This window comes from Rattus rattus, chromosome 15 (assembly GCF_011064425.1).
Source record: "Rattus rattus isolate New Zealand chromosome 15, Rrattus_CSIRO_v1, whole genome shotgun sequence".
NCBI lineage: Eukaryota > Metazoa > Chordata > Mammalia > Rodentia > Muridae > Rattus > Rattus rattus.
Window position 1 is genome coordinate 6,664,003 of NC_046168.1, and position 15,018 is coordinate 6,679,020.

General features: G+C 48.7%; 1 protein-coding gene across 2 annotated transcripts; it reads right to left on the reverse strand.

The window, feature by feature from the left end:
• Positions 1–1,115: 1,115 nt before the first annotated feature.
• Positions 1,116–14,215, reverse strand: Dele1 (DAP3 binding cell death enhancer 1). Of its 2 annotated transcripts, none has more exons than XM_032885632.1 (12): positions 14,083–14,215; positions 13,283–13,397; positions 13,083–13,200; positions 10,871–11,018; positions 9,872–10,030; positions 9,581–9,669; positions 9,383–9,479; positions 6,786–6,928; positions 5,465–5,623; positions 3,689–5,381; positions 2,480–2,698; positions 1,116–1,902 (listed from the first exon to the last, which is right to left on the reverse strand). In XM_032885632.1, the coding sequence occupies exons 1-10, from the start codon at positions 14,111–14,113 to the stop codon at positions 5,187–5,189; spliced, it is 1,254 nt and encodes a 417-aa protein (XP_032741523.1). In that variant the 5' UTR covers positions 14,114–14,215; the 3' UTR covers positions 1,116–1,902; positions 2,480–2,698; positions 3,689–5,186. The 2 variants fall into 2 exon arrangements, with proteins under 2 accessions (XP_032741523.1, XP_032741522.1); XM_032885631.1 differs by having other exon boundaries at positions 14,065–14,215.
• Between the last annotated feature and the right edge of the window lie 803 nt (positions 14,216–15,018).

Sequence of the window (15,018 nt, forward strand, 5' to 3'; positions counted from 1 at the left end):
GGGGCTGTGTCGAGACTGCATAGCAGTGGGTTTGTGCCCCCATAACATCTTAGGACTTCTACCCTGCCCTCTCCCCCAGCAGAGGCTCTTCTTTCTGAGGCTGGAGAGGTTAGCGCTACCCCATCCCAACTCAGGTACCCCCACAGCCTGTGTCTAGTCCAGCAAGGGCTGAGTGGGAGGAGAGCCTTGTTGCACCTCACTGCAGGATACCTGGATCCACTGTCTGACGTGCAGCTGGGGAAGCAAGCAGAGCTCAGGGGACCCAGATGACCTCATATGGCTTAGTGAGACTCCTGGGAGTACTGGTGTTGACACTTCTCAGGACACCCAGGAAGGCTCTGTTGTCTCACTGAGGAACCTCCATCCTGTTGCAGGGCTTCTTGGAACTGCCTATGCCGTTGTGTACTGTGAGTCTATAAAAAGAGGCCGTCTAGGGCAATGCTTCCCAAACTCATCTGACCACAAAAACCTTTCTATTTATGATGTATTTTTGCCACAGAGGTTAGTGTATTGCAGGGCTTCAGACTCTGAACACAGAGCCTTCGCCTTGCATGGGACGCTGCTCTGAGTGTTGGGACATGACCAGGTACCCATGTCTAAGGAGCATGGTCTGAGGAAGGTAGCATGTAAGGTGTCCAATGTGGGTGAGGAGAGTGTATACGGCAAGGATGCAGGGGAGGCAGTGGAGCCTTGGGCAAAAGGAGGTGTTTAAGACCTCACAGAAGTTGAGAGAGGTCGAGGTAGGCAGCAGAAAGAAATACTTTCCCTCCCAAAGCCATCTTTGAACTGAGCATGCTGGCCAGGCGAGGAAACAGCAGCCGGGGGAGGAAGGGGCAGTGCTGGTCCTCAGTCCCTCCCACTCACTACCCACAACCACATTTCTGCTATTGAACTTGGGCTAATTTCCAGAAGCTGGGGAACAGCTATTCACAAATTCAGTAATTGGAGTCATTAGCGTTGACTCTGAAGTCATTTTTGTCTCAGTCTCTCTCTTGGAGAGCTTTTAAGACCCTTTAAATTGGTTAATGGAGAGTTTAGAGATGAGGATGGAGCCTCAGCCCTGCTTCCCCCTGCCCATCTCCCTGGCTCTCTCCAACACACTCAAGGGCAAGACCGAGAGGTAATCCACCATCTGTTTTATTAAACACTTATATATCCCTACCTGACCTTTCCTAAAAAGGACTCATGGTCTCCACCCTCTGGCTCCAAGACTCCAGGTGCCTAATCTCCACTGTTCTACAGGGTGACAATAGATAATGTTTTCAAATAACATGGCAGTGTGGACTGGTAGACCAGAAGTCTGGGCCGGAGTCATGATGTCAGTTTTGATCCTCATCTTGACCTGGTAATTCCTCTTCCTCCTCCTCTTCCTCCTCCTCTTCTTCTTTTTTTGTTTTGTTCTTTTTGTTTTATATGGTGGTGGTGGTGGTGGTGGTGATTTGAGACAGGGTTTCTCTGTGATTACAGCCTTGGCTGTCCTGGAACTCACTTTGTAGACCAGGCTGGCCTTGAATTCATAGACATCTGCCTGCCCCTCTGCCTCCTGAGTGCTGGGATTGGGCGTGTGTCACCACACCAGCAGCCTGGTGATTCTTAAGGCCGTGGAACTGCAGGCACCAGTCTGTCTTTGGGAACCTAAGCAAGGATTAAGGGTCTTTCTGCAGGGAAATGGTTGCACCTCAATCTTTAAGGCAGGAGCCCTCAGTCTACAACTGAGGAAGCATGGTGGAAATCCGGTCATCCCCTCCAGGTGGCACAGCCCTCTGGCTCTTCTCACACCTTCCTCTTCTTTATGGAGCTGGGAGGTGCTGATGGTTTCCGGGAGGGTAAGTAGCTAACTTGCCTCTTCTTTGGGACTCAAATTGTGCTGTCTCTGAGAACTCTCATTCCTAAGGATGAGGTCTGAAAAAAGGCCAAGCAGACACAAGCAAGCACTCAGGTAACTTCTCTTTTCCACATCAAAGACAAAAATGATCGTGAGCTCATTGGGGATGAACAAGGCGAGAAGACTGGCACTGTCAGGATTTCCCGAGCTTCGGCCACTCATGGAAACATCTCGGTACTTCTGCCATTGTATATTAAACATGTTACTAGAGCAAAGCCTCTTGATTACATGCATCATGTAAACTGTTAGGGGCAAGCACACACCCAGGGTTGTTGGCAAACTATGGTATGGTCTAAGGGTGAGGAAACAGAAGCTCAAGAACAGAAGTTAGCTTCAAAAACAGAAGGGGGGGGTGCCTGGGGTTACTGACTGAATATTTTTGCTGCATTTGAGGTTACGTGAGAGGAGGCCCAAGGCTCAAGTGGAGAAAAAGCCAAAGTCACCAATTAGCCATGCACTTGAACTGGGTGGGCGCCTGAGTACCAGTCGGAATCGCGACCCTAGGTTGATACTAACAGCAGATCTCTGCCACCCAACCTCCAGTCACCCTCTTCCTAGCCCACCAGGCACAGCCAGGGCTGCATTTAATCTCACCTTAGCCAAAACCCAGTCTTACGAGACTCCTTTCCAAGGATGGCATAGCCCTGCTGGGGGCTCCATGGCTGGTTCCAAGATGGCCACTTCTGCAGAGGAGGCCTAGGTTTCCAGTGCTTGAGGCATGAGGGAGGCCTGAGGCGCCAGCCAACAAGGTGTTCAGGCTACAGAGGGAGGGGCTGGAGAAAGACTTCAGTCCTGTAGCCAGGTGGCTGGGCCCTGAGGCAACAAAAAGAGGTGACAGCAAAGCTTAATCATCAGTCCTGGGGGGGGGGGGCTGGGCCTGTTTGTTTGATTGCAGCGAGGTCTCTACATAATACTGCCTGACCTAGAACTCACTATTTAGACCATACTGGCCTCAAACTCCGCGATGAGCCCGACTCTGCCTCTAGTGGTGGGATTAAAGGTGTAACCCACCTTGCCTGTAGGGCGGGGTCTTCTTAAAGGACCTGGCTCCCCTCAAATTTCTGTTCTTTCTTTTTTTTAAGATTTATTTATTTATCATGTATCCAGCGTCCTGCCTGCATGTATGCCTGCAGGCCAGAAGAGGGCGCCAGATCATGTCACAGATGGTTACGAGCCACCATGTGGTTGCTGGGAATTGAACTCAGGACCTCTGGAAGAGAAGACAATGATCTTAACCACTGAGCCATCTCTCTGGCTCCTTCCCCTGGAATTTCTAATGGGGCCCAGCCCCTGTAACTCAGACGTGAGTAGGGTTTTCACTGCCTTAGAAAGGTGGCTCAGCCAGCCTCAAGTGGCTCTCTTAGAAAATCCTGACAGCAACCATCATTTCCTAGTTTACTAAACACTTACTGTGTGCTATACTCTGCTATGATTTTTTCCTAAAGCAGTTTCTCGCTGTTACCCATCCTGCCTGGGAATATGTGCCTCAGTATCCCTAATGTTGTCACTCCTGGCAGGCAGCACCATGACTGGTTATGCTAAGCCCTTTATTTCCCTTGAAATGTAGTGCTTACAACAAGCTAAGGTGTTGATAACTTGTGATTGTTAGGGAAGAGACTAAGGCTGCAAGGCATGGAGTTCTAGTTCAGTGTCAGCAGAGGTTAAGACACATGTTTGCTTCACTCGCAAAGCTGAGCTTCGAACTACTGCTAGGGCCAGGACTGACAGGGAGACCTGGGGCTAATACCCTCTTTTGTCACAAGGCACTAGGCATGGAAGGAACCAGGCCTTGACTCGTATTACCTGCTGCTTCCACATTAAAGAGGGTCCGAAGCCTCTCCTGGGCGGGTTCGTTCCCCATAGCGGCTGACTTCTGGTAGCACTTCACAGCCTCTCCCAGATTCCTCTGTACGCCAAGGCCCTTCTCATAGCAAATTCCCAAGTGGAATCTGCTCTGAGAGTCCTAAAGGAGAAGACAGACAAACTGAAGAACTGTAATGCTCAGTCAGGAGGAAGGTGGAGTCAGGGGGCATGTTGGGCCTTCATGCACGTAGCCTGCCAGACTCCAAGCTCCTTGACCATGTAATGTCGAGGCCCAGTGCTTGCCAAAGGAGTTAGGTTCCTCTGCCCAGGGAGATTCCACCCAGTCAGTGTGAAGGCTTCTCTTGCAGGAAATGGATGAAAAAGCCTGCAGAAGGGTTCAGCCCTTGATGGACAGGAAAGTGGCCAGCAGGCTAGCCTGCAGGCAGGTTTCTCGAAGCCAGGTCTGACTCCCTGACTTAGCCTGAGAGGACTGCAAAACAGAAACCACAACACGAGCATGTCCTTGTCAGAGGCTTTGCCCCCTGCCTGTGGCTCTGGCTCTCTCTCCTCGATGACATGATGCTCCTCTTTGAGACAGAATGAGTAGGTATTAGGTGCCTAAGTTTCCTTACCTATAGAACAAGGTGACAGAAGCACTGCCAGTTTAGGTTGTCACTGCATGATAAAGGCTTAGGTCATTGCCACTAGCATCATACTCCCCTTTGGCTATGCACAACACTGAGCTCTCCCCCTCACTAGAGCTCTAACCATATTTTTCAAAGAGAAGCAGTGATACCCTATGCAGGAAAATGACATTGTGCACACTGTGAGCTCCAATCCATGACTGCTGACTTGTCTATGCTCTTCTGAACATGCGTACTGATCCCATATACTGGAGGGATCCATCAAACCGCCGATCACCTTGGCGCTTCAGTGATTAAAAATCTCTGAGACTGTCTACACTGAAACAACTGTCTTCACTTGGTGCTCCTGAAATCCAAGCAGTCAGTCCCCTGGCATTCCTCATCAACATCCCATGGAACCAACACCCATGGAATAAACTGGGTGATGCCCCTTGAATGTCAGCACCCAGGGCAGACAACTAGGTAGCCCTCTCTCCATTTGTATCTGACGTCCCACCATGACAGCTAGTCTCAGGCATAGCTTCCAGGCATCTCTCCATGAGGTGGCAGATAGCAGACGGTGAAGAAGGTGGGCATTTTGTGCTTGTTTTAAAGGCGATGAAGCAGGTTTGAATCAAGAAGTGATGGACGGCCCGATGTGTGGTGCATGTGTAGCAACAGGCCCGGTGGCTCGTAGAGGAGCCTGCTATGCCACACTCCAAAGGAGAGCAAGCATTCCCACCTCAGATGAGCAGTCTCCACCTTTAACCTCAGCGCCCCAGTGGCCCTGTCTAAGGTCACACAGTGGAGCAGAGGAAGCCATGACATTATTGATCAGTATTATTGATAGGATTATTCAATCAGCCCAAAGGCTCCTAGAAAACATACCATACCCCAGAGCTCAGAACCAGTTTCCAAATCCCTTTTCTTATCAGACTTGCTCCCCAACATGCACAGACCAGAGACCTCATACGTACCCCGTTGCTGGCTGCCAGCCAAAGGTATTTTACAGCTCTCTGTTCATCCAGGTGTGGTTCCTTGGTAAACAGTACCCCAAGGAAAGCCTGGGCCTGTTGGGGAGGAATGACAAAGCATCTTGGTCACTTTCAGGCTCTGATACCTCACTTAGACGGATCCCAGCACCGGCACTCACCTCTGTCAAGCCAGAGTCTGCAGCCTGCCTCAGTAGAGAGACAGCCCTCTGTTGCTCGGGGTCTGACACAGAGCCTGGACTTTGCAACAGGCACCTGGCATAGCGGTACTGAGCCAGGCTGTGGCCCTGGACAGCAGCCAGGTGGTAAAAGAGGATAGCCTGGGGCAACAGGAGAGAGAACCAGACTGCAGATGACTTGCCTCTTTCCTTGAAATTTTAAAAATCATTCAAATAAATACATAATCATTATATATTAGTCAGGTAAATGCTGGAAAGTCAAAACTTAAAAACAGAAACCTAAAATACAATAGTGAAACCCCAATATATCCTGCATTCTAAAGAGCATTAGGCTTTTGCTGGTGTTTCTGATCTGCTGCTTTTTTGAGAGGGGGTTGATATAGAGTTTTATATCAAGAGTTCTATAAAACAGCCCTGTCACTGTCTATAGAGCTCGGATTGGCCTCAAATATGTGGAAATTCTCCTGCCTCAGCCTCCAGAGTGGTGGAATTATAGGTATGTGTTACCACATCAATTAAGATATTCTTTATTAAAATTAATAGGGTATAGGCTTCCAAGTTTTTCCCATGGATAAGTTATATACATTGCACACTATGTGGAAAATTACACATGTATGGTTGTATACATGTCTATATACATTGCAGGTATATATAAAAATATATAATATATAATTGTTTTTATTTTGTGTGCATGGGAGTGTGTACACCACGTTTGTACAGTGCCTGTGGAGGCCAAAGAGGATGTCAGATCTCCTGGAATTGGAGTTACAGATGGTTGTGAGCCACCACGTAGGTGCTGGGAATTGAACCCAGGTCTTCTGAAAGAGCAGCTAGTCGGCTTAAGTGCTCAGCTATCTCTGCAGCCCCTATATGTTTATGTATGAATATACACTCATACAGTGAAGGAGACATAACAGTATACTTTGAATGTTTTTGCCTGTCGATTTAGGTCTGATATATCATTACTATGGTACCACAGACATAAAAGAACATTAATGTGATTCTCCCCCTTCCTTTCACATACAGGTCAACGAAATATTTCACATATGACACCCTTGTATACCTGTCTTTCTATCTTAAAATTACTTTCTTCCATCAGGGCACAAATCTAGGCTCTGAGCATACAGTTGCAAAGAAGGGCAAAATGTCTGCGCCCCCTGGGTTCTGAGTACATGTCTGTAAGTTAGGAATATCTTACTTTGGAATCACAGCAGGGCTCCAACAGAGCCAGGAAGAGAAGTAGAACTACCCTTCTGCTTACTGCTCAGTTTTTGAGCTCGCTGGGTTGGGGATGAAACGGTACCTTGCTGAGGTCCCTGGAGGTGCCTCTGCCATGCTCGAGGCACAAGCCCACATTGTACTGTGCTTTGCTGTAGCCACGGTCTGCGGCTTTCTGGAAGTAGGAGAAGGCTGCTGTGTAGTCCCCTGTCTTTATGTTCTCTGTCCCTGTAGGAAAGCATGGAGCACAAACACGGTTCCCACCAAACTGTGTTTCTACATCGTTAACCACACCCTGACGGCTGCTCATCTCCTCCCAGAATCCCTCTTTCAAGTGTGCAACATTTACTTTTCCAGTTGGTTCACTGGGGTGGGGTGGGGGTGGGAGGTTAGAGGTCAGGGGCTTGGTGCCAGAGACTGGTGGCTCTGTTTGCTTATGTGGCCAAAGTTCTGACTGCCTTTTGGGAAGAACCCCTCCCCCTCCTCCATATTGAGGCTGTCCATCAATATGCCTGTGCTCGTCTCCACCAATGAGACGTTGTCAGGGGTAAGAATCTTAATCAGGGTGACAAGATTCTCACAGACAGGAAAGAATCCTAAGTAGTTCTGACAGCGGTGACCTTGAAACACTATCAAGGGCTGGCCCCTGGGTCTCAGGAACATCCTTGACTCCTGTCCCCCAGGCTCAGTAGGTCAAGAGATCCCAGAGAATGAGTCAGGGCCCTTTGCCCAGGCATCATGGAAAAAGCCAGGACTCAACTTTGCCAGTTCTCATCTTTGCTCAAACTGACTCCTGCCTGAGACCCTGTGTTCTGATTCTGTTGCCAGGCCTCCCGTCGCTTCTGTTCTAGAACCTTCAGACCACACTCCGGGTTTTAAACTCTTTTTAGCACTTTCCTAATATACCAAACCTTTGTCTACAGACGCAGCTGTTACAAAAGAATAAGCCCTGTCTCTTCAATTATACTGTAAAATCCTCGAGGCAGGCAGAACAAGACTGGAGAAGTAATTTCGCATGGGATGAAAATTCTACATAAATGCAAAATATGATTATAGCTTGTGCTGCCTTTGTGCTCCACCACAGGGCTCAGCACTTGCTGAATAAATGAATATGTGAATGGAGGAACGGGCACAAGGGTTCTGAGAAGAACCTGCCCCTCCAGATCTCATTCCTTCAGCAAGCAGAGTTAAAGTCACTTCCCTCCCTGTCTAGAGTTCACGGATCCCATGTCCTTGGGAAGGAGACACAAGGGGCAGAAGAGGCCACCTGTTCACCAGTAACCTGGATTCCTTTACTCCTCTGGTCTCTGCTTCCCCTAGCCGTGGCTAAGCCCTCATCAAATCTTGCTTAGTTCTCAGCACGGTCTTCCTGCCTGGCTGGCATCAATCCATGTTGCTCTGTAAACAGCCACACGGGTCACATGACCATCCTTCTTCATGCTTCAGTGGCTTCCTGTCTCACTTACAATCTCTTCCTGGGTTCAGAAAACCTGACGTGATCTCGCTCCTGCCCGCTTGCTTCTGTGACGTCATCCGCCTACCCTTTCTGTGTTCGCTAACTTCCAGCCATGCTTGCCTCTCTTTTACCCTTTGACAAGTACAACCTGAGGCTGCCTCAGGACCTTTGCTCTCACTTTCCCCTCTGCTGGAAAGCTTTCTCCAGATGGGAACAAAAGTAGCTTGCCTTCGTCAGCCGGGGTTAGCTCAAGGGTCTCCCTTCCAGCATATTTCAACATGAAAAGTCACTCCTTACCCAAGTTGCAAAAACATCCCCTTATTCGATTTCTTCAAAACATTTATCATCTGAAATTCGTTTTATTTGCCAGATTACTGTTTTTCCTTTTTGACCCAGAGCCTCATTATGTAGCCTTGTCTGTCCTGGCATATACTACACAGACCAGGCTGGCCTCAAATTCAAAGGATCTTCTTGTCTCTGCCTCCAGTGTTGGGATTGAAACTGTACACCATGATACCTGTCCAGTTTACTATTTATTATCCTTCAATTCACAGGTCAACATCATGAGAATAAAGATAATGGTGTACAGCCAGTAAATATTCTCTAACTGAGCCTCAACTACTGGACCCCATCAGCTGCTGCTGGGAATTCACCTTAGATGGTAGAGACATGAGCCAAGTTACCAGAGAACCAGGACAAACTGCTGAGTCATGCGGAGCTCCTAGACTTAATCAGGGTTTGTTCCCATTCTGCACCGGGGCCTGCTGCAAATGCAGGAGCCTGCTCTTTTCTAAGCATGGCAGAGAAGGCTGGGTGTCCTCTACAATTATTTTCTCCTGCCTACACAGGACAGAATTTCCAAGGAAGCACATGGCCGTCTGACTGAAGACATTTCTCAGCCTCCTCTGTAACAGATGGCCTATAAGTCTACCTTGTGGTTTATGTACCTCCATAAAGGGTACTTTCAAGGTCATGCCCTTAGAGGAAAGGACTAGTCCTCTAGCATACTGTGTCCTTCTTCCCAGCTGACCAGGACTCAGGACGAGAGCTAGTTTTAGATTGGCTGAACCTTTATGAGCAGGGATGGGTCCCAGACTCCGCTGAACCACCATGCCACATCTGGTCTACCTACCCAAGAGAAGATAAACCCCTCGTTTAAACCATTCTCTACTCTGACTGCACCCCACCCACCCTATGCTGTTTCCTTAGGCTAGGGAACCAGGTACCCAGGAAGTTGAAAGCAATGGCAACGCTGAGCTGAAAGAGTTGCTGGATGGAAGTCACAGCCTCCTCCAGAGGAAGAGCCTTGGGCTTATCTTGCTCCTAGAGAAGAAAGAGAAAACGGCGTCAAGGTGTGATCCACTTGGATCTCCACTGGCCCCAAGAGTGCAGTGGGTATCTAGGGTTCCAAACCTGGACCATACATTTTTTCCTCCAGGGGGGCCGGCCTCAGCTGCCTTTGCCTGGGATGTGAAGTCCCTGCTAGCATTCAGGAAGCCAAAGTCACCGGGCTCTGCAAGGGAAAGGCCAACACCCCATGGTCAGAGAGAAGGTGTGACGTCTCCCTGTCTGCCCTGTCTATGTCCAGTAACTCTCAGGTACCCCAGAAAGCAAGAGGCCTCAAAGGAATGACAACTGGTTACCTGGGTATAGTGAGTAACAAAGGGCCATCTGCCAGCCCCTCCCCCACCTGTAGATATTAGGTGAGGTCATACCTTCTTCAGGTAGGTTCAGAAGGCCAGGTTTCAGGGAGCTATCTGAAGGAAGGCCCTGGGATCGAGCTGAGGGTTCTTCCTGGCCCAGTCTTGGTTCCCTCAGGCCAGTGTTCCTGGGAGCTGGGCAGTCAGGACTGGGAAGAACATGCCTCCGAAGTGCTGGAGAGAGCCAGCAAGATGTCACATGAGAAAGGGATCAGTTCTTGGGAAGCAGGGGGCACTTGCCAGTCAGTCTCTCTGAGATCTGGGAGGCCAGAAGAATTGTGGAACTCCTTTCTACTCTTCCTTTTCTACTTTGTCTGGCCTTCCTTTACAGGGATCTGTATGGTGACGTCCCATCCTAAGCACAAATCACTTGAATTCCCGCAGTGTCAGGGAGTACCTACCTCATTCACTATCTGTAGACTAGTATCCAGCTCTCTGCTTAATGCTAACACACTGTCTGCTATATAGGACAAGAACTTATACTCTAACCAACAATAACCAAGTGTATACTATGTGCTAGGCACGGCTAGCCATAGAAACTGAGGTACGGGAAGATTAAAATTGATTTCTTCAGGGACATAAGAGTAGTTAGTAAATAGTAATTGTGGGATTTGAACCCTTTCAAGCTAACTCCAGAGCCATAATCATGAGGTTATAGGCTTTTTGAACACAATCCAAAATACATATTCAGTAGATGGAGTTACTGATGAGTGACCGTAGAACTGAACCTAACTTGTTGAGGATTGGGAAGGAAGCCACACCCAGGGTCTAAAGTAGCCTAGACCTTGGGGCTTCCTCTCTAGGAGGTGACAGAAGGACACTGAAGAACACTTAGGGGCGGCATGGCCCACACCCAGTGCGGATAGCATTTTCCCACTCCTCTTCCTCTGACTTTAGATAGGAAATGTAAGGAGCCGCTGATGGCCCTCTTCCTGAGGTGTAGCCAGAGATACTTCCTGGCCCAAAGAAAACTCCCAGCCTCCCTCCGTTGCCCCTTGAGGACCAAGAACTCACAGGAGTGCGGGTGCCACCAGGAAGAGGAGAGGAAGCGGTACAGGGGACTGTGCCAAGAGCAGCGTTCAGCTGACTGAGGTCCTGCTACCAGAGGTGCATGGAAGTGAATCTGCCTCGCCAGGTGCAAGGCCAGCACGGCCAGAGTGCCCTGAAAAGAAAGCAGTCCATCAGGGACACGGCCCCCAACGGTCATTTATCAATTGCCCGGTAGCCTCTCTTGACTAACAGGGGCAGCTCCACACCGTGTACTTTCATGGCATGTGAGCCTGGCCTTTGGTGTTCTGTAGTCCTTCTCAATTATTCACTTAGGGTCTGTAACTCCTGTTTAGTTTATAAGCAAGACAGAGGCAGGCCCATGGACCATGAACATTCTGGTATCCCTAAAGCCCAGGGCAGTGTTAAGCAAAAGTAGATGCCGATAAGAAATGCATGCTGAATGCATACGCCAGCGAGTGACAGAATAAAAGGCTGTAGGCAGGAACAGAGAGGCTATGGTAAGCTGGAGCTTAGCCTAAAATCTAGGGACAAGTCAGAGCACCCAACCAAGCCCTAAGAGCACACATGTACAAGGGGAAGTTTGAAAAGGTCACACAGAAGAGCTGGGCTTGATTCTATCCCCAGGGCTGCTTGTTCACCCCATCTTCCTGTGCTGTGCTGGAGACACCCCAATACTTCTTCATTGCTGCAGGAACTATGCACCATAGCAGATAAAGGCAGAATCTGTCTGTATCTATGCCGTAGATGTATATGACATACAATGCATGTCATTTGTAGCTTTTGTTGAAAAAGACAAAACCCAAACTCACAGAGAAACAAATGCAATAACCAACCAATTATGCTAAACACCTAGAAGAAAGCCAACCAGAGGGCTGCACAGAGCCTGAGGAGGGTGATCTGAAGTGTTCCCATGAGGCTGATGAGTGAGCTGCAGCCAGAAGGAAGAAAAACAAGGCTCCACCATTAGGAAGATAAGGTGACGGATACACGGTGTGGGAAACAGTTTGTGCACAGGCCCTTCCACGTGGGCAGTGGTGACAGAAGAACCTAGAGATGACAACCTAGAGAGCTGGCTGGTAGGCTACAACAGGCTTAGTTCCCTAATGGAATCAGTGTGGTACCGACCTAGAGCTCAGATCTTTGACACAATGAAAAAATACTCCCTTCTCTATGATATACTCTGCTTCCAGTCCACAGAAACCCAGAGAGCTATGTTTGTATCACAGAGACACTCCATATTCAGCTCTGCTAATGACACCAAATGGCAGGTTTAAAAAAAATTGAGGCTCAGAGTGATCAAGTCTTTTGCCCAAGGTAAACAGCATGTAGTACCAGGTTGGGATGCAGAAGACCTGAGAATGATATGTGATCCACTCTGAATATCTTATAGCTAGAATCCCCACGTGGAACACTGCCTGCAGGGTCAAGATTCTGCCCTATGAGACTAAATGATTTTTTGTTTTGTTTTCTCGAGACAGGGTTTCCCTGTGTAATCCTGGCTGTCCTGGCACCTACTTTGTAGACCAGGCTGGCTTCGAACTCAGAGATCCATCTGCTTCTGCTTCTGCCTCCTGAGTGCTGGGAATAAAGCCATTCACCACTACTGCCCAGCACGAGACTTAATGTTGTTGATGCATTCCCAACCTTAAAGATCAAGTTCAACAAATATTTATCAAGCAGCAATATGCATCAGACTCTGAATTAGGTGATTCTACAAGATAGACTCGGTGAGGTGGCCATGTGGTTCAGCTTGAATGTCAGTCGGGTAAAATCTGGTTCTACCACTTAAGAGTCATGTGACCTCAGATATATTACTAACATTCCAAAGCCTGATTGTCCTCCTGTATGGAATGAAGGTTAAATCTCCCTTGCATGTTTTTTTTTAATATCAAACAAGATAATGTGTGGATAACAGTTCATGTTGGTAAGCCATGCTATCTATCAGATACTTATCATTTGCACTAACCTCCACAAAGGAGAGAATTATATTTTCCTTGTTCTCTACTCTGTCCCAAGTGCTTAGCCCAGAAGTGTTAGTAACTGTCTGTCAAATGGAGAAGAATAAGTGCACAGCAGAGGCTGGAGGAATGACAATGTTTCCATGAACATGCTCAGGGTCACAGGCCTCACCATATGAATACATATTAGCCTTGTTTCTAGACTTGGATGTTCCCCCATGCAAGAGCATTCCCAGGACAGGGTGGGGAAGCCTTACCCAGGAGACGGCATCCCGCAGAGTGTTTGGGGAGACATGAGCAGACATCCAGTGGAAGGCCTCTTTCCATCCACAGCACTTTGGGTCCCTGTTCCTCTTTGAACCATGGGAGCCTGATCTAGAAGGTGCAATTAGAGACTATTAAGTTCTGTACACACTGGGAATAGAAGGCCACACATGACAGAATGTCAGTCTCTTACCTGTCAAAGTTGACCCTAGGGAGTGGCAGGGTAGTGGAGGTTGTCTGAGGCCCATCTGAACTGGTGGGTTTGGGTGTTATCCCTCGGAAGCCTGGTCCCAGCAGGCGAGGAAGAGCTGTGGGGACAAGGGACAGTCATACCATCAGGGATGGATTGAAGTGAGGAGGGTATCTACAATCTTCCCTCCAACCCTTGAGAACACCTTATCCTGAGAGCCCCGTAATCACTATTGTCTGTGTGATTATTTACTGGAGATGGAACCCAAGGCTTTCAAGACGCTAGGCAAGTTCTGTACCACTGAGCCTGCTCCTCTAGCCCTTGAAGTAGTTCTTAAACAAGGGTACAGACAGAACTCTTTAGCGTAGTAGGGATCCCACGGTATCACCATCCCAGAAATAATAAAGCAAGACCCTTAAGGATGTAGCATGTTTATTTTGAAAAAATCCTCCTGGAGTTCTGATGCAAGAGGCTACTTCTGTTCTAGAACCATACAATGTCTCACTCTACTGAGCACGTGTCTTTAAATTCCTCCTCTTACCATTGGCTTTCTTTCATTGACTCCTCCCTTTCAGAGCTCCACCCATCTCCTTGGATCTAAGCTCCACCTTCTTCCCACTTTGTCCTACCACGTCTCAAATTCCAAAGGCTCCGGATGCCTGAATAGAGCCTCGCTCCCTATGTCCCGCCCTCCCCAGATCTAACTCTACCCACTGCCGCTATGGCGGTCTTCCCGCGGATCGCGGCGCACTGCAGTTACAAGTCCATCGCCTGCTGAAACTCGCCTTGCAGACAGCCCCTACCTCGCCCCAGGATCCCTGTCAGGCGCCACATGTCGTAGCAGCACCATAGAGCTTGCAGCCAAGGGATCGAGGTCCGAAGGACAGGACAGGGACCAGAGTTGATACTGCGCAGTCCCTAGCGGCCGAGTCCCCAGCCAGCCAATCAGCAAGGAGCCCTGCCGGAAGGATGACGCTCTAGGAAGGAAGTAGCGGATGGGGCGGGCTTGGCGCTGGCTAGGTGAGAGCTACAAGGACTTGAAGCGGGGCCAGGGCCGAGATTTTGTCCTCTATCGCCATTGCAGGAGCCGCGAGGGAGCGCGGATCCGAATGGTGGCCGGTTGGTGGACCGAAGTTCTCAGAGCAGTTTTGCCCCCCAAGTTCTAGCTCTGGTCCGGTTTTGTCTCTTTACATTTAGGCTGTAGGCAAAGGAAATCCTCGCCAGCGGCCGGGCCAGAATTCCAGCGCACTTAATAGTTGTTTAAGGCCATAAACTATTGTTTCTTTAGGAATCTCACCAGAAACCCAGTTTACAGGTAAAGGACATGTACTAAACCCTTTGTGCAACCTTTGTGGCGCCTGGTTTTACTTTATCGCATTGTAATTCCAACCTACAAACCACCTTATACATTCACTTAACAATGAGAGGAGTGGAGTGGTTCTTAGCAACCTTTTGCGATGTAACTTAACCACTAAAGAGGTATCTAGCTAACATGGCAGCTCTCGAGGAGTCCGTATTGACACGCTGGTATGTATTGTTTTTGTTTTCCTTAGCGTCTTCTATGCCTAGAGTTACCTATGTTAAAGATATCTTTAGTAAAATCTCCAGCTCTTCAGAGTGGTTAGTCCTGAAATTCTTTTTAATCCTTTAAACCAGGAATTCTGGTTTGGCCTGAGTCAAAGCCCCTAAAAAATTAGGAGAACTCAGCCTGCTGAAGCTAACAGTGTAGGGCTATTTCC